General features: G+C 38.3%; 1 protein-coding gene across 1 annotated transcript; it reads left to right on the forward strand.

Annotated features, from left to right (window-relative positions):
* Window positions 1-2,603: 2,603 nt before the first annotated feature.
* SLC25A16 (solute carrier family 25 member 16) lies at window positions 2,604-18,307 on the forward strand. Its single transcript, XM_068416628.1, has 9 exons — window positions 2,604-2,697; window positions 3,641-3,733; window positions 5,967-6,100; window positions 7,782-7,845; window positions 13,593-13,714; window positions 14,253-14,319; window positions 15,127-15,289; window positions 16,102-16,170; window positions 17,950-18,307. Exons 1-9 carry the CDS (start codon window positions 2,604-2,606, stop codon window positions 18,104-18,106), a joined length of 963 nt encoding a protein of 320 aa, XP_068272729.1. The 3' UTR covers window positions 18,107-18,307.
* The last annotated feature ends 738 nt before the right edge of the window (window positions 18,308-19,045 follow it).

Genomic DNA, 19,045 nt, shown 5'->3' on the forward strand with positions numbered 1-19,045 from the left:
GAGGCAAGTATAAAGTAGAAAAAATATCTTTCTGATCCCTAGAGCCCAGAGGCATGATACTTGAGGATAATTTGTACAACTGTCTCAAAACAGAGCTGGATGTATATCAATATTTTAAGAGCACTGAAAATAATCTTTTCTGTAATAACTGCTATGAGAATAGCTTACCTAACTTTTAGCCTTGATAATTTATTTCAATTGATAAATATTTGAAACATCTTTACAAAACCAAGCATCCTCAACAACAAAATCAGAAACAAATTACAGGTATTGATAAAGCTATGTACCTGCTTGAATTTTTCTTCAAGTTAGCAGCTCTGCTTTTGAGAATCTTGACTTCAACATCTTCCCCTGTTGTATCATCAGTCTGTCAGGGAAGGATGACATAGTGTCAGGCATGAGTGTAACTGGAGTGACATTGAAAATGCTGATGACTTTTAAGAATGGGTCATAAAAGACAAGTCACCAGAGAAAATCTGCAAAGGGCATAAACGCTTCAAGGTAAAAGATGAAGTAACAGCAGTGAGAAGGGTTAAGATTTGAAGGTACAAATAATGTACTATTACAAAAGCTAGTAAACAGAACTTCAGAGCACTTTATACCAGCAAGTAACACTAAAGTGTTTAAAAAAAAAAAAAAAGTCTATACACATAAAGGTCACTGCTGAATTCCTTTGTGTGTTAGTAAATCTCTACGAGATGCTCTGTTTAGTTTTGCAATGCAAGTTTCTTATTGCTTTCCTAAACAGTATGCACTCATGGTGCACATTTCCCTAAATTACAAGGGCTGACAAAGTACCTTCCTAAAATATCCTGCGTGTATCCAAAAGAAGTAATAGCCCATTTATGCAGCTATCTGATTTTTCTGGTCATGGGTGAAACTCTAGAAACTAGATGACTTTCAGCTGTTGGTGTAGTTGCAACACTTTTCTGTGTGAAATTACTAAATAAATTAAGTTTCTGCAGTTGGAGCTGTTAAAGCAGTATGATTGCTGTGGGGTGTGGGGGGAGGCTTTTCCTGAGCAGAATCCTAAAAGAATACAAATTGACTGGGGAAACCCACATCAACAGTGACTATAAAGCCTGCTTCAATAATTCAGACAACAGTTGCTTTTCCACATGAGACTTAAACATCAGAGTGACTTCAAAAAAAATTATTAATTTCCCAGGTATGTTAAAAAATGTTAAAAGGCTTGAGAGTTTTCTGCTATAAAGGACGGATTCAATATTTGCTTGAAGAAGTCTGTCCACCTTTGCTATGTATTTTTTTGTTATTGGAAAAAATGCGTATTGTAACAGCAGTTTCCCAAATATATAAATGACATAATGATCAAACAGAGCAAAATAAAGTTTTCCCAATGCTGAAGCAAACTTAATTTTAAGGAATGTAACCTATTAAGGGAAAAATTGAGTAATTTCTGTTGAAGGCAGCTTGACACAAGCAGGAAGAAAAAACGTTCCAGCAAATTTGTTTGGAAATTGGTTCATTTTGCTTGTGAGAGCATTGAGCTCTGTTTGACTGTTTCCTTAATGTTAAAAGATTGACTTTTAAAAAAGGGATTTTGGTATATGAAATACTTGAAACTCAGGTCAATATGTATGGGGCAAAAAGTATGAGAAATATATGAGTAACTGCGGAAAACTGAGGGGAAAGCTGAGAGCATTAACTTTCTCACCAGCGTCTGGCATCGGGTGTGCTCTACTTCCTTACACCACGCACCAGTATTCAGAGAGTGTCCGGTTTTGTTTTTTTTTTTTTCAAGAGTTGAGGACGAAAGTTTATCTCAATGCCTCCTGGAAATTGCAAAAAAATGTTGACAGCTGCAGAGATGATACTGGGTTTGACCTTTCTGATTCTAAAAAAGCAGAACTTCTTTTTTTTCTTTTTTTTTCTTTTTTTTTTTTTCAATATCTATTTCCCTTTCTGATGCATTTTGGAACTTGAATATTGAGTATTTTGCTAGATCTGAAACTATAATCGTAGACAAAAGAAATATCTATGTTCTAGCACGAAGTCTAAGTAGCTAGTTAAATGCTTTAAAAAATGGACGTATTTGATTGTATAGCCTAATTAAAGCTATTTAGGTTCTGGTTGCATGCACCTACACCTCTAAACACGCGTATTTGTTGGAACAGGGCATGGATGGCCATTCTCAAGCAGCAGCGGGCGATCCCCGGCGGTACCACCAGCTCAGAGCGCCGGCTCGCCGCCCAGCCACCCGCCCCGCTGCATCCTGCGGGCCGGTCTGCTCCGCACCACGCAAACGGTGAGAGCCGGCGGCTCCGGGCGGGCTAACCGGGGCCTTCCCCGGGCGAACCGCGGCCTCCCCGGCCCGCCGCCGCTGCGCGAGGGGAGGCGGCGGAAGGGAGGGGCGGGCCGCCCCGGCACCGCCGCCTGTGACGCGATCGGCAGGCGCCGCGGCGCGGCCCGGCGGCCCCGGCCATGGCTCGGCGCGGCCGGGACCGCAGTGACGGCGCGGGCCGCCCCGAGCTCCGCCCCTGCGCCGCGGCGGGGGCTCCGCGCGGAACCATGCGCTGCCCGCGCCGCCCGCTCGCCGCCTGAGGGAGCCGCCGCTGCCCGCATCTGGCTCCCAGCCCTGCCCCATGGCTTCCCCGGCGGCGGCGGGGCCCGGCGCCGCGCTGCCCCCGGGCGCGGCGCGCCGCGACTTCTACTGGCTGCGCTCCTTCATCGCCGGAGGTGGGTGCCCGCTCTGCGCGGGCCTCCCGCGGGCTGCCGGCGGCGGGGGCCGGGCTTTGCCGGGGGAGAGCAGCGGGGCAGAGCCGGGCCGGGGGCGGTGGCGGCGCGGCGGGCAGGCGGTGGTCACCTCCGTGTCGCTGTCCCCGGCGAAGTACCGTCACCCGGGGAAGCAGCGGGCTCTCTTCTCCTTTTTCCCCCCGATGCGCTAACGCAGGGTACTCGGCACACGCAGTGACTCGCACGTGTGTGGGAACCAGCGAAGAGCCCCGGGTAGTGGCACATTAAATGTTCAAAGGGTCCCGGTGCTCGGGGAGGGCGGGTCATCCGTGTCCCCAAACTGTTGCGGCCGCTGTTGTGCAGATCACGGCGGTGCGAAGGGAGGGGGCAGCCTGGCAAGCGGCCCCGCGTTATTAACCTCTCGGCGAAAAAGCCTGTTTATTCTTCCCGTAGGGTGTTGTCCCCGCTGCCCGGTTCGCCAGGGGGTAGGAAGGTGTTTTGTTGCTGTGAGGCGCTCACGTCGGGCTGCGCTCGCTGTTGGATCTGGCTCCGAAGTAGCGCAGGGTACACGGCGGACACGCAGCCCGCTCCTCTGGGGAGAGCAGCTGGGGCTGTTTTCCGCAGAAGGGAAGGAGGAAGCGGGGTGGAAAACTCGAGTAACTTTCTCCGAAAGCTTCTGCTGTGACTTCAGCAGCTGAGAGACGGTGGCACGGGATTTTGTAATCAGGACAAGTCGCTTATAACTTTCATTAAGGCTTTAAGGGTTTAGTAACATACTTCTAATAGAAGTATGATGAGTATTACTTGTCACTGGGGCTTTTTCGAGGTCCTGTTTGAGTTTCTTCTCACCTATTCAGTTTAAAAGTCGGTTAGAAAATCCCTTATTTATCTGCTGACATAAAGAACTTTTGCATCCTGTCACTTTTCTTTTTCCCCTCTTGGAAAGGTGTTGCAGGATGTTGTGCCAAAACAACTACTGCACCACTGGATCGAGTAAAGATTTTGCTGCAAGCTCATAACCACCATTACAAACATCTAGGTAAGATGGCTGCTGTGTCTAATTTTTGGTTTTAAATGCAATGCGTATGGTTTGGGTATGTTGGTTTATTCAGCGATGTGGCTGATGAAAAAAGGTGCTAATCAGACAGAAGGTTTTAGCTGTCTGGTCAGTCTCTGTGCCATGTTTTGTTAGTGTTTCAAAAGAAAAACAAAGCCCTGTGCGAGTAAGTTGCGGTATTGGCTGATGTGTTAGAGATTGAGATGTCACAATAATCCTCGATAAGGCATATGAGAGCTAGGCTTGATCTTCCCCTTACTGAAGCCAGCAGCAGCTTGGTAACCACAGGTTCAAAGCTGGGATGGTCGATGTAGAAACAGTCGCCGCTGCAGTCTGCTCGGGGATTGCCGGTTCCCGGGGGCTGTGGGAATCGGTGCTTCTCAGAGTTTGGTAGCCCTCTCGGGGGCTGGCGATGACAAGACGGTGACCACGGAATCCTGCAAGACTCACGTGCACTTGCGCTCGCAGGCAGCGGTGTGGCTGGTGTGAACTGAAGGTAGAAGTGGATTTGTGCCTGGCGTAAGGTGCAGGCGGTCTGTATTCGGCATCTGTGTTACATCATGGTGAGAGGAAAAACGCGCAGTTGTCAGCATGTTCAGAACCATTCTCTGGGGCTGTAACAGTGCCCTCTTGTGCATAGTATTTGAGGTATTTTATGTCATATGTTCTTGAAATATGTCATAACTTATATTCTGAAATTTAAGTGTGTAACTGTTGCCAAGAGAAAAATAGTAATTTTCAGTTGGTTAATTTTACATATAATGAAACGTTGGAATTTTTAACTTAGACACTAAATATAATTTTTTTAAAGGCAGGGAAAATAAATTTTGAAACAAATTTAAATGGATAAATATTCACTTAGCTGTACCAAAAAGGCAAATATGAGTAACGTGTTTTGGTAACATGTTCCCATCAGTATGCACTCAAATCTGCAGCCTGAGAATTGAAAGCTGAAATAATTGGTTTGACTGATAATTTAAATCCTTATTTTCTGTTTGCTTTGTCCTGTGCCATAATTGGCAAGTAAAATGTTATATTCTTCCCTATTCAGGGTGTTAGATAGGATGCTGATTATTTGAAATGTGTCTGACTTGAATACATGGCCTTGTTACATGTAGGCAAAAAAGAAAATTCTGTGGATGAGATACTTGGATTAGTTCATCAAAGTCCTCACTAAACGTTTTTACTGCCCTTGCTCTGTGGCGTTAGTGCCACGTGGACCTCGGAGCATGTGTGTTAAGAAATAAGAACAGTAACTCATCATTGCAGGGTAGAGAGAAATTCTAATCATGGCACAAGTATTTTCAGAGGCATGTAATAAGCGTGACATCTTAAAAATACATTTAATATTGTATTCTTAGAACTCCAGAAACTAATTAGTACTTGTTTTATTTAAACTTCAAACAAAAGTTTGTCAGATACTCTGTTTCCTGCCTGAAAGATACATGTGTGACACTTTTTCATGTTGAGCTCTTATATTATTAAGTAGTTGCTATGAATGTAAACTGTTTAACTGTTATAGTTTATTCCTTTAGCAAAACAAATAATTAAGAAGTCAATTTGATAGCAATTGTGCATAACTAATAATATGTTTACAATAAAACTGCAGGTTTTGCCCAGACTTTCTGTGATCTTGCATTATTTCCCACGTATTAAAAGGGAATAGGATTGCTTCTTGTTGCAACAACTCTGTGACAGGAAGTGTGAGACGTTTAAGTTGTAACTAATGAGAGTCTTAAACTTGTTTACTTCGTTTCCTCAGTGATGCCAATTAATCTGTAACTTAGCGTGTAGCAATATTAGATTGTTTTCCCATGGTTTTAGATTTTAAAGTATTTATTTATTTTGAATTGACTGAATTGCAAGTCAACCCAGCTTCCTTCCGTTGCTAGTATTAGCCTCTGTGGGTGGAGAGTGTTATCTGCAATAGGGTTGCTTGCAGTCCAGGCAAGTCACGGGCCCTGAATGCACAAATTCAGAGAGAGGTCCGCTGAGTCTGGGAGGTGCGAAAGCTGATAAAACTTAACCTTAAACCTCCTCCGTCTGGCAATGTTTGGGCATTGGAAGTGGATTTTCCACTCTCCATAGTTACATGAGCAACATGATCTGGCCTTAGTTCTATGCATACTTTCTTATTGTCAGTAATATTTGCTTGATTTATTTTTTTCCTCCCCCCAGTGTAATTGTTAAGTAACTCTTTTTCTATTGCTGGCAGGAGTGTTTTCTACATTGTGTGCTGTCCCCAAAAAGGAAGGTTACCTTGGGCTGTATAAAGGAAACGGGGCAATGATGATTAGAATCTTTCCATATGGCGCAATTCAGTTTATGGCATTTGACCAATATAAAAAGGTAGTTGAATTTATTTTGTTTTCCTTTTCTTTTTTTCTGCCTACAATGAATACAGATTCTTTAAGTGATTGAAGCTAACACTGGAACTTTTCTATCTTATTAATTAGCTGCATGTCTTTTCTAAGGGTGCTTAATTTTATCTGAATCTACCTATTAAAAATGTCAGGGCAACAGTGAAACTTTTTGCAGTGTTGCTTAAGGAAAAAAATTCCCACTGATTTTTGTATCTTTGTATTGTTGAGAAAAATACTTTTTTTTTCATGAAAGAAAAAGGTAATCTAAAGTCTGCTGCTGTTTGTGTTACTATAAAGTAGCCCTTTGTGAATAATGTGGGAACAAAATGTAAAATGGAACCTGTTTATTACGTAGTGTTGGGATTCTTAGTACTGATGGACAGAATAACTTAAACTTGAAAGTCTGTCTGGATATGACTTATATTTGACCTGACAAATGACTGTGTCAGGCTCTAGATAAAAATGACCTGGAAGAGAAAACGCTCATTGCAGGGTCCCACAAGATTTGTGGATTCCTTTCTGCTCTCGTCGTTTACTCTTTCAGAATAAATACATAATAAATCCCTGCAACATCTTTTGGAGGTCAGGTGTTAGCATGAACATGTTTTTAAATGTTGCTTACATGTGGTGAAAAATAGCATTTTTCTGTCAGCAATGAGGAATTGCATGTTTGAAAGGTCAGATTTAGTACGCAGTGAAGTCAATTGAAGACAGTGAGATTGAAATTGTGATTCCCTTCCCAAAAGAGCAAATTACAGAAGTTAAAGAAGTAACTGTAATGAGTTTCATATGTTCTTTTTTTTTTTTTGTTGTGTAATTATAAATGCTGTTGATCTATGCTTGTTTAATGTTGTGTTGAACAAAAGACTGCATGCCATGCTTTATAATGAAATGATTTATGAATCTGCAAATTTCAAGAAAGTATTTAGCATTATAGCAGGTTTTTTTAATCTATTAATTGACAACAGACATTCAAGATGTTTTGCAGGAATGTGTAAAAGGAAAAAACCCCAATTCTTAAAGAGGGAAGATATGAAATTATCTTCTTTATAGCAGAAACTGCTTCTTAAATAGCTTCTGTTGTTTGATAAAAGCCTGGAAACTAATTTCTAACTTGCTTCCAGGACGTAATGTAACTTAGGAAGTTCTTGCTCTCAAATGCTTGTCTGATTTCTCTCTCTTCTCCTTTTTTTTAAAAAAATCCAGTTAAACAAAGTCTTAAAAATGTCTTCATAAGAGTACGTTTCATGTGCTGTGCATGGGAGAAAAATTTATCAAATGTCTCAGTTTTCAACTTTGCTCAGTGTCCTTTGCTCTCTATCATGCAACAAGGATAGTATTCAGTTTGTCTTGTTTGCACACATTAAAGATAACTAAACAAACAATTAATCTAGTTTCTGAAGTAAACAGTACAAATACTTTCAACTAATCGTTCTGCCTTGTTAGTAGAATTCTAGCACTTTCATGTTTTTAATACGAAATTGGTAACAGCGGCAATGTTCAGAAAATTCTTTTAACAGTAATTAAGTGCTCTGGTTTGAATTTGTAGTGTTGTAAACTTCTTGGAAACAGCTACAGAGTTTGCATTAATGTGCTAATAAACTGTGTGTTGTACTTCCCTGTATTTTCTGATATATGACTATTGTAAATGTTCTGTATCTTGTTAGGTAATAAAGAAGCAACTTGGGATTTCAGGGCATGTGCATCAATTAATGGCTGGATCCATGGCAGGTATAGTTTTGTACTTGGATTTCAGACATCCCTTTTGCCGAAGAGTTAATATTTGTTTAGAGGATGATTTGACATGTTTTCAGGTCAAACTGTTGCAAATTTGTGTTAAGCAAAAATACTAGTAAATGGTTAATGTAACAAATAGTTGCCTAATTGAAAACTGTTTGTCTAAGAGTATTCTTTAAAATATATTTGTTCAGGCATTGAATTCTATGCTGTGTTGTAAAGCACAGTTTTTATAGTGTTTATTATGGCTTTTAAAAAAATGAAGAATCCAGCATCATCAAGATGAAGTATAAAGATGCAGGTTATAGTAGAATTGGCTCATCATCCTGTCTGCCATTGCTACTAGGTTGAATATAAGCCCATAGAAATACAGAGAACTGCAGCTCCTTAAATGGGTGGATTTTTGGATCTGCCAGGAATGTCTATACTTTTCAACATCCAAGGCAGGATTGTCATGATACTCTTTAGAGCATATTTGTGAATGCTAAAAACTGTCATTTGTCAATTAGTGCAATAGCAGTAGAAAAACCCACTTGTCAACTGCCAGTATATAGTATGATTATACATGTCTGTTTTCCTCTTGCTAGCCATGTAGCCAAAAGTAGCTAAGAAAAAACAGGGAAAGGTAAGTAGGAGTGGACTACTTTTTAATCAAGGTGGTTCTTCATGTGCTTTTGCTTTGTAAAACAGGCTTAATACTGTCTAGTGACAGGCCTTAAATAGCTATGACATGAGTATTAAAATTTAGCTTCTTTTGGAATACAAATACTGGGGTTTGTTAATACTACCTTTAGTTAAACTAGGATGACCTCATGAAACTATTTTGGCGTTGCATGCCATCAGACGGAAAGGAAAGAGAATGAAATGAAACAAATCCAAGATCCTAAAAACTAGCAAAACCCATGTGCCAAGATATGTTCCAGAACTTGGCTGGCTTTCTATCTGAAAGAAGTGGAAAAAATACACAGATTTTTTTTTTTTCCCTTTCTTCCTCCAGCTTTAATTGTACTAAAGAACACACTTCCCCCCGCCCCCCAAAAAAGCTTATGCTTTGCTTTTTTGGGAGCCTTGTCAGAGACCTGGAACCTGACTTGTGAGGCACTGTGAAAACATTGAGTAATCAGCTTAATGCTGTCAGTGTTGAACATGCTGGAGTTCTTTGCCTATATAAATTAATAGCATCTGGCATCATTTTAAGCACCTTACTGGTTAAATCTGTTTTGTGTGGTTAGAGTAACAAATAAAATTAATATACAGTACTATCTGGAAAACACGATCAAATGAAGTGCTTTGTGTGGTGCATTGTACAATATACTCAATAGTCTGGTATTGAGAACCTCAAAACTGAGTAGATGAGCTCAACTTAGGTGTGCAGTGAAATGAATATAGAAGTCAAGTATAGTAATAGTATCACATGTGAGTGTCTTACTATTTGTTTACTAGGTGGCATTAACTGCTTTTTGGGATATTCATTAGATAAATAAGGGGGGAGGGTTTATAATGAGTATGCTAAGGAGATACAGAGTAGGAAGGGAGGCACCAAGAAGAGTGTGGAGTTTGAAATCTGATACAGAAATTCTCTAGATTTGCAAACAAAAGAAAATACTTTTAAAAGCAAATTGTAATATTTCTTGCTTTAACTCCTATGGCTTAGTCTCCTGCTGACTCCAATAAGGGATATGATTCTGTTTCTTCCAAGTTTAAATGACTAAAGGAGGCGGTGTGCTGCATGCACCCCAGTGTTGGTGGAGAGGGGTCTTCACGGTTTCCTGGAACCCAACATTATGCAGTTGAAAATGGAAAACCCTGGTTTCCCTTTCCTTTTTGTCCTGTCTATCCCATCTAGCCACACAGCTGTCTGCTTTCACTTCTGTGTACGCTACTGATACTTAAATCTTGCTTATGTCAGTGTTTGCAACATTACTAGCAGTCAACAGACCTGAATCTGCTTCAGAGTGGTGGGAAACATTTGAGTATCTTCTGTAACTGATAAACTGGATCAAAAGCATATCCACAGGGAAAAACAAGGCAATGAGGATGGGGGTAGTGGAGTGAGAGAAAGGAAAAACCTATTGTAATGCATATATTGAAGGAGGCCAAGTTAAAGTTACTGTGGAGACTTAAACTCTGAATTTCCTGTGTCTTGTGTGATTCAAATTTCAGCTGTAACACCTCATTAACAGATAAATGGTGTATATCTTCTTTTAAGGAAAGACAGAGCTGGTGAGAAGATAGAGAAATCAGAGGTTAGTGGGGTTTAGGAAACAAAATAATCAAATAACACCTATATCACAGGATGATTTTGCAAATCTAAATCTTTTCTTAGTTTTCTAATTGAAAAATCTGAATTAAAACACAGAAATGTGTATTTCCTCCCCCACACTTGATTTATCTACAATAAACTCAAGTTCCATGAAACTAATACAGAACATGCTTTTGTTCTTATCTTTTTACTTTTAGTAAAAGTGATTGGAAAATAGCACTGATCTAGGAGGATACTGACTGTCTCAATTTTAAATAGTATGTTATTAGCAGTTACCTATTTGAGTCAAGATTTTAAAAGAATCTGTGCTGTTTATTTCTTCAGGTGCAATTCAAAAAGAACCAGAATTATGTATTGGAGGTCTAGAAATATTCGGACTTGTAAATTAGGCAGCTCTTTAACCTGTCTGATAAATATTCCTTGTCATCAGCTATTTCTCTGTACGTATAGCTCCTGAAGCTTTGTTTTGTTCAGAAGAGGTCTCCTTGATAAATTAATCTACTTTATACGAGTTAAGGAGCATATCTCCTGCAGTTCAAGGCTGTGACTGCTGCTTACCACTTTTTGAACTGTATACCTCTGAATCACCTGGTAGTACTTAATTTGATCTACATAGTTATTGATAAAGTACAGAAAGCATAATACAGAAATAATAAAAACTTGTGTATCAGATATGTTTGTAGTATCTGATCTTTGTAAATATATTTCACTTGTTTTTTTTTCTTGCTCCAGATGTTTTTTTATTTTTATTTTCAAAGAAAGAAAATTACTAAGAATGGAGGAATAGTAGGGAAATTGAGAGACAGAGATAAATCCCTATACAGCTAATCGCACTGGGAAGCAAATCAAGGACAATCTAATTCCTGTTGTGCTTCATTGACGCTAAGTCTCAGTAAAGGTCTGTGTAACCCAGTATCTTGTCCTCAAGAGTGGTCAGAGGTGCTTGAGGACAATATGGTAAGTGAAGAAGGGTCTTTCCCTGACTTCCTCAACTTCTGAGTCAGTATTTGCAATGGAAAAAGTCTGCTGTTTTTGAAGAAGTTGTTCCTTAAAGGAGAGAGAAGCTACATTGCCCTATTATGATTATTTCAGATCAGACACTGGGAACTGCAGTATGTATCTCTTAACTGTTGAGATACTTCCAGTTCTGTCCTGTTTAACCAACCATGGGAGAGATTTTTGGCTCGACTCTCATTATTTGGGATAGACTTTTTGCTTCCTCAAGACAGGGAATCAGCCTTAAGATACTGTGTTCTGACTTCTGATAACTCATAATATTTAGGGAGTAGAGATGAAACTAGTAATTTTTTAGACTTCACCACAATGACTTTGTATCCTAAAGCTGGCTGCCATTCCTCCTGGAGAGGATAGTGTCTCTTCTGAGCCCCATCAGAAATCTTGATCCCTGTCATGTATGTTTTACTTAGATGAACAGTGAGAAGGAACATGCCTCTCTCAGTTGCTTCAAGAAAGCATATTTTGTGGCTGATGTTAGAAATCCCATTTTTTCAAGAACTCATGGCTAGAGAATTTTAAGAATAAAAAGAGAGTTCCTATTTAAATCCTTACTACATATGGTTTCTTTCAGTTCCATATGATTTTTTAAATTGTACTATTTTTGCACTGTGTTCATTAGTGCATTCACCAAGCTCTTGGTCGCTCTGTTTGTTAGTCTTTGTTCAGAGAATATTCCTGGATACGTATCAGTGCGTGACTGGGAAGAGAAGGGGGATAAAGTTGTCTGTTTTCTGAAGTCGGATGACTTTCCTGTGAACTCTTAAGCTCTGTAAAAGCTTTTTTTCCTCTTATTTTGTTTTATTTTTTTTTTAAACTGCTTGAATTCATCCATTTTACAATATTTCTGGTCATCTCAGGCAATCCATTAGGAAAAGGCTGTAGTCCAAGGGATTGCATTTAATAATGTAGGTCAGTTGAAACAGTCCTAAAGTTACTTTGGTGTTTTGCAGCTTCCAATTTTTGAACGCTATGGGTGAGACAACATCAGAAATCAACTGCAGATGTCTGCTTTTTGTTCAGAGGAATTGTCCAAAGTCTCTGAAAGAGATGTTTTTGTCTTGTAAAATAAATTACTGGTAGGATACTCCAGAAGGCCACAAACTTTACTCTCGATTGACAGTTGACCAGTGTCAGCTTTTTGGATAGCTCACTTACGGTGTTCATTTTTTTTTTTCTCCAATCTAATCCTGATATCTTCTGTCAGATCATTCAGCTTATGAAAATTGCTTTTTTTTCTCTCTAGACATAAAAGTTATGAAGAGTTGGTTTTGCTGGAGTTGTGTGGTATTTGTGTTTTGTTGTTGTTTTTTTCCCCTCACTGTTGTGGTTTTCTCTTGACTTTGTGGAAAGGAGAGGAAATGATACACCTAAAAAAAGAGATATCATTAAGAGACTATTAAAACTTAAGAGGAAGTGGCCATTTCCTGCCAGCATAAAGAGTGTGCTTATCTTCTGTAGGACCAATTTTTAAGGGTGATGTTTAGCTAAATCGGAGTGGCTGCTAGAAAACAATATCAGTCACGAAGGTTCTTGCTTTCTTTTTCTCATTTTCCTAGTATTTTTTTTTTAGGGACAGTGGTATACCACCAGAAAGTGACCTCTGTTTTTAGTAAACAGTTTAACTATTCCCTCCAAATCATTTGTCAGCAATTGAGTGGTTTACCTCAAAAACTAGGAGTAGGAAAGAATTTGTTATTCAGGTAACTGTTAGAGGAGTTGTTCTCTGTACTGGAGTTCTGTTTCCAAAATTACAAGTTGGTCAGCATCTAATCAGTTTTGAAGCAGTTCATAACTGGATGAATCCTAAGATTTGATTTTTTTGGCATCTTAAGTCTAGAAATAGCTTTTTCAGTCAGAGTGAAGAGAAGTGCTGGTGTAACATGAACTATTAAAATGCAGTAATGCAACTCAGTTAAGTACTCTTCATCAATATGATCCTGACTTTATTTTAAATGTCATTAGAATATATTTAATATTTTCAGATGCAGTAGATATACATGTATCCAGTAATCACATGAAATTCTGACACAACCTTTTGAAATTAAACATGTAAATTAGGTGGTTTGATTTTTTTTTTTTTTTTTAAAGATATGGTGGGATTAGGTTTCATGGTTGCAATCCAGTAAGGCTGATGCACTTGACTAGCCTGATGCTTATGAGCCATGGACTAAAAGTTGCTCCCGTGAATACAGTTAGGCCCATAAATCTTTGTAAAATCAAGGCCTAGGTTGTGCAGCTTCAGTGAACACCAAGTATAAACATAAATCCTTCCTGTGTTGCTGAAGTTAGTGTTCCTATTTGCTGATTATAAGTGACTTTAAGTGTTTCTTTAACAAAATAATTTGTATATGGTATTATATTCACTGCCACAAAAGAAAATTCTGATTTTCAGAATAATCCTAGAATCAGATAAGGTGTAGGTGAGTTTTGTTTGCTTGTTTTGTTTTTGTTTTTAATAAAGGTATTACAGCAGTGGTTTGTACTTACCCTCTTGATATGGTTAGAGTTCGCCTGGCGTTCCAAGTAAAAGGGGAACACAAGTACATGGGAATTATCCATGCATTCAAGATGATTTACACAAAGGTATTTTTTCTTTTCATCTTTAGTCCTGTCAAAGCAAAATATGCTCTTTAAAGAATGTTGCACTGCACTGAAAATAGTTGCTTGGTTGAAAATAACGTGACTTCATTGCGTGCACATTGAATTTTTTAATGTAAAAAATTATCTGGATGCTTCCTTCTACTTAGGCTGCTAAGATGTAGCTAAGACTCACGTAAGTGGGAGGTCAAAAACAGCAGAGGGAAGTTGCTTTTCAAGAACAAGTAGTAATGATACAAAAAAATTTGGGGAGGAGGGATATGTATAATGCAGAAATGTCTCCTAGATTATGATGTTGGATGTAGATTTTTCTCTTTCATTTTCAGTTGTTTATCTCCTGTGAAGCCAGGCAGTTGTCCCCTCAATTCTTCAGGCACAAGAAATGGCACTTGATGTTAGCTCCTTGGTGCTAGATGATGCTAGTCAGATTGCTGTCATGTGAATCTGTATGAGCAGTCATATAACTTGTTAAGACATTTGTTGTATTTCTTGCCACAAATGTACTTGTATTTTTCTTTCAAAGGAAGGTGGTTTCAGTGGATTCTACAGAGGGCTGATGCCAACTGTTGTAGGAATGGCGCCATATGCGGGTAAGTTAAAAACAGAACATGGCAGTCCTTCAGCAGTTATGTGCGCTACTAAATTTACATAATATACATGCACACCTAGTTAATTAGCTTCTGTTAAAACCAAGGATTCTGTTTTTTACTGAATGGAGAGGGGAGGCCCGTAGAAGTATTTGCAACTCTTCAATCTTAATCTAGAATTGATCAATGTGTGTTAAAGCATCTTCCACAGGCAAAGCCTAGCTTTTCTGAAACTTGGAGTTGAGAGGGAGAGAGGTAAAATAGTGGTTCTTTCTCTTCTGCTTCCCAGTTTTCCCCCAAGAAAGCATGTAGGCTATTTCTCTCAAAACAGGTTAGATCCATGAGAGAGCAGAGTGCTCTGTAGATGGAGACTTAGAGCCTCTGTATTGGCTCCATCTCCTGGTGACTTTTATGTGAATACTTACACAAGATAAAGCGGTGGGTGATGTGGGAGGGAGGAGCATCAGAACTGCCCAGCTGAACTACACTCGCATTTAAAAGATGAGAGATGTTCTTCAGTTAAAAAGATCTTACGAGTTACTATTAACAGCAATCCAGTAATTTAAAACCTAGAGTCTAGCTTATTTGAAGCATTCTTTTAATGTTAATTATAAACACTAATTAATTTGGACAGAAGTTACTGTAGAAGTTCAAAATATTATTTGTCTATTTCTTTCTGCCTAAGAAAAACTTCTAAAACAATTGGAAAATAGTTTCATTTTGTAATTGCAGCTTTTTGTTTATGATGATGATGCATCAACAAATATTTTGCTTTTTCATGAAAGTACATAAAATTAAATTTCCTTTTAGGTTTTTCATTTTTTACCTTTGGTACCTTAAAGAGCGTTGGACTTGCTCAAGCACCTAACTTGCTTGGACGGCCTTCATTAGATAATCCCGATGTCTTAGTTTTGAAAACACATGTAAATCTGCTGTGTGGTGGCATAGCTGGAGCAATAGCTCAGACAATATCGTAAGTTTGGGTATTGTTTTGTTGGTTTTTTTTTCCTATATAGCTGTTCATTCTAAAGAAACTTTTATCTGAGAATATGATTTTATGTAAGTCTAGTTATTAGTAAGGTTTTTAAATCAGGTTAATCACACACTGGAATTCAGTTATTTCCTGTTGTTTCATTTACTAAATATCTATTTAATCGTCACAGTCTTTAACGATGTATGCATTGAGTCAATTAAACAAGTTCAGGCAAATCTCCCTGACTATGAACATCATTTGCAGAATTTTGTTTTGAAAATAAATTGGAATAATAATGTAACCTGTGAAGCCACAGAATTTAAAAAAAAAGAAAAAAGTCTTGGATATTGTATTTGACATTAATTTTTTAATTTTTTTGCCTAATTTCTCCATTCTCATGCTGTCCTTGTCATAATTTATTTTGTCCATAAAATAATTTAATTTAATGGACTTACAGCATCAATTTTTCACTAATCACTGCATGGCAGTGTTAGTTTTATTTTTGATTCAGGTGTCTTCTCCCTCCAGTGTTTTACAGACTGTTTTATACTCTCATCTGATCTTCATGTATCTTCCTTACTCGTGCCAAATGGAATATGTTAAGAGATCTGATTTGCTGGGTTTTCCTGTATAGGGGAAGTCTCCTTTTTCGGGGGAACTTTCAGCTGTGTTGAGAATCTGAGCTGGATTCCTGACTCACTGAAAAGGGAGCTTGGAGGTTGCACAGGGACTTCTTTGTATTCTTTTTTAAACAATATTTATATAGTCATCACACATCTGGTTGAACTGCTGTTCAAATATCTCCTCTGTAGATATCCCCTTGATGTAACTCGCAGGAGAATGCAGTTAAGAGCTGTTCTCCCAGACTCTGAAAAGTGCCTGTAAGTATTTTCTTTTCATCTGTAGTAACTGAATTCTTAGATGTCTGAGCAAAGTTAAATTCTTAGTTCTAAGGTTTAAAACAAAATGAAACAAAAGCCCCAAACTACTATGTTGTTAATTTCTTCATTCTTTTAATGAATAAGTTTGCACACAGACAAAAGCTGCTGTTATCACGCTGGGGTTAAATAAAATAACTGTAATCACAATGGCACTTTTGTAAGTAATACTGTGTTTGTACTAGTAACTTTTTTTTTTTAATTTTAACTCAACTTGCAATACCTTTCTTTAATATCAGCAGGATTCTTAAGAGAGAGACTGCATGCTTCTACTGAAATTAAATGTTTCAAAGTGTTTTTTAATGGTGCAGAATCTGTTCCATAAGGTGATTTTGCATAATACTGTTTTCTTTGACCTTTCTTGCGTTTACGGTAATGTCCCATACCCCACACGTAGTTGGGGTTCCTCCAGTAGAAGTGGAAGTACCATAATATCCTTAAAATCATAGTATTAAATCAGCTCTCATCTTGAAAAACTTTCTGAATTTCAAATTGCCTCAACCAAATTCAGTTCCAGAACAGTTTTATCTTGGTTACTTTCGATCTGGTGGAATTGTGTATGTCTGAATCCAGCGTGATTCAGTGTGAACCTCCTGTGTGGCCAACTGGATCTTACTAGCAGTAGTCTGACTTAGTGACCTTTCATAAACAGCCTAGAAGTTGCTGTTCTGTTTTCCTTAGCAGCCTTAACATTTTTTTTTTTCCTTGGCTATTTTCCACTCCAGATACTTTTAACATAAAAATATATTAATTCTGCTTGGAGTTTTACTTTCTGCACTCGTGAGAACTACTTTTACAGACATTAGGCTTCCCAATTCAACAATGTTGTTGTGACCATGTTTGGAGAGAGCTGTGCCTTGAAGGAGAGTAGACATATGTCTTTAGAGGATGAGAGGATAAAACAAGTAGGAAATCTTGAAGCTTGGAAGCATATATAAGATTTTCTCAGAGAGCAATGTCTTTAAGAGCTTGGAAATATTGAGCACCTTACAGATTTTTACACTGCTTTGCATTTAACATCCATGTGCTCAGTTTCAATATGTGAGGAAAATTGTTCTCCTTGCATATATACTGCAAATCCTGCTTTTAATAAGGTCAAATATTGTATACTTAACAAATTCTAGTGTTTCTTGTTTGAGAGAAAATACTAGGTCTTTGTTGCGGTGAAGGAAGCTACACACATGCAAGATGTAGAATACAGAGCTAAACATAAATTTTATACACAGAGCTTTAGAAAGATGGGTGGTATGATTGAGTGCTCAAAGAAGGAGAATGGGATACAGGCCTAAATACTGATGTTAAATGGAGAAGTGTGTGCTACACTGGGCAAATTCTGTTTCTGTTACTTTGTATTGCATTTGTAAGAAGAATTGATGTTTCTCAACTCTTTCCTGCCAGATAGGCAACAGAATATCCATAGCCATTCTCGTGTAACATGTCTTAATAGGTCATCCAGGGCAGGTGTTTTCAAACTGAAACTTCTTTATATGGGGTTGCACTGTCCTCTTTCCAGTTCCCAGCCCCTGTACCCAAATTTCTTGCAGAAGCTCAGACTGTCTTCTGAGGCATAAAAGACTATAATGCTTTGCTATATGGAGTCCCATGGGCTTTTCTCCATAAGTCTCTTAAGAACCAAGTAAAACAAGTATCTTGTATTTAAAGAAAGTGATTTTGACCATTGAATATGTGTATCCAATAATGATTTGAGTTCTTATTTTTCAGTACAATGGTGCAGACACTGAAATATGTGTATCAACAACATGGAATACGAAGAGGATTATACCGTGGTTTATCTCTAAATTATATTCGTTGTATTCCTTCCCAGGCTGTGGCTTTTACCACATATGAACTTATGAAACAATTCTTGCACCTCAACTAATTTTTTTTTTAGACGACTTTCCTGTAAAACTACACTATCAGTCCTCAAATCATATTGGTCAGTAAATTACTTGAAGTTTAAAAAAAAGCTATCTGTTACTGTGGAACTGCTGTTGTGTGACATTTTTATTTGCCAAAATGTGGTTCATTTCTTGGAGTCAAACCAGGAGAGAGATCAAAATAAACATTAGTTAGCTATAAACATGTTTTTGCACTTGATTTTCTAGGCTTCATTAGGTTAATGTTAAGAATTACACAGTTTTAAAATTACACCCACATTTTATATTGGTTTCAAGCTGTTAGTTATTTAGCTTTATCACCATTCCAGGAGTGACACGCATGGTTATATTGCTTTTTAAGCTAGCAGTTAGACGTCTGTTCTTCTTTAAAAATTAAATTGAATAAGCTGATTTGAACAAAATGCAATGATTTTCATATTCAAACACTTGCAAGCTCTGTAGAAGCTGAGCTCAGCGGACCAGAACTTAAGCATCTTTTAATTCTGTTTTTGTACAAGTTTTCTGTATGCAAGAACAATGCATATGTCTTCAGATGGGTACATATGACAGTCTCTTCAGCCATTTCAATAAAAAAATGACAAGATGTATTTAACATTATTAGAAATCATGCAATTTGGAAACGAGTTTCTTGGCATACATTCTATTCTAAAAAATGCTGTATCCACACAAATGTAAATGGGGGAACTTTTACAGTGACAAGTGCTAGAAAAGATCTCCTTAAGGCAGTTAGTATGGGCCTAATCTTACAGGGCATTTCTGTACCTTTTCTCTGGAGCTGAATGTTCTCGATTCAGTTTATTGAAGGCTGAGTATTTTATGTACTTTCTAGTACTAGCTCGTGTAAACAGGTTTGTCCCTACCTTAAATCATGGTAACAAACACGACTGCATGCTGCTGCATTTAATTATTTAGGCATATGG

This window comes from Nyctibius grandis, chromosome 20 (assembly GCF_013368605.1).
Source record: "Nyctibius grandis isolate bNycGra1 chromosome 20, bNycGra1.pri, whole genome shotgun sequence".
NCBI classification, from domain to species: domain Eukaryota; kingdom Metazoa; phylum Chordata; class Aves; order Nyctibiiformes; family Nyctibiidae; genus Nyctibius; species Nyctibius grandis.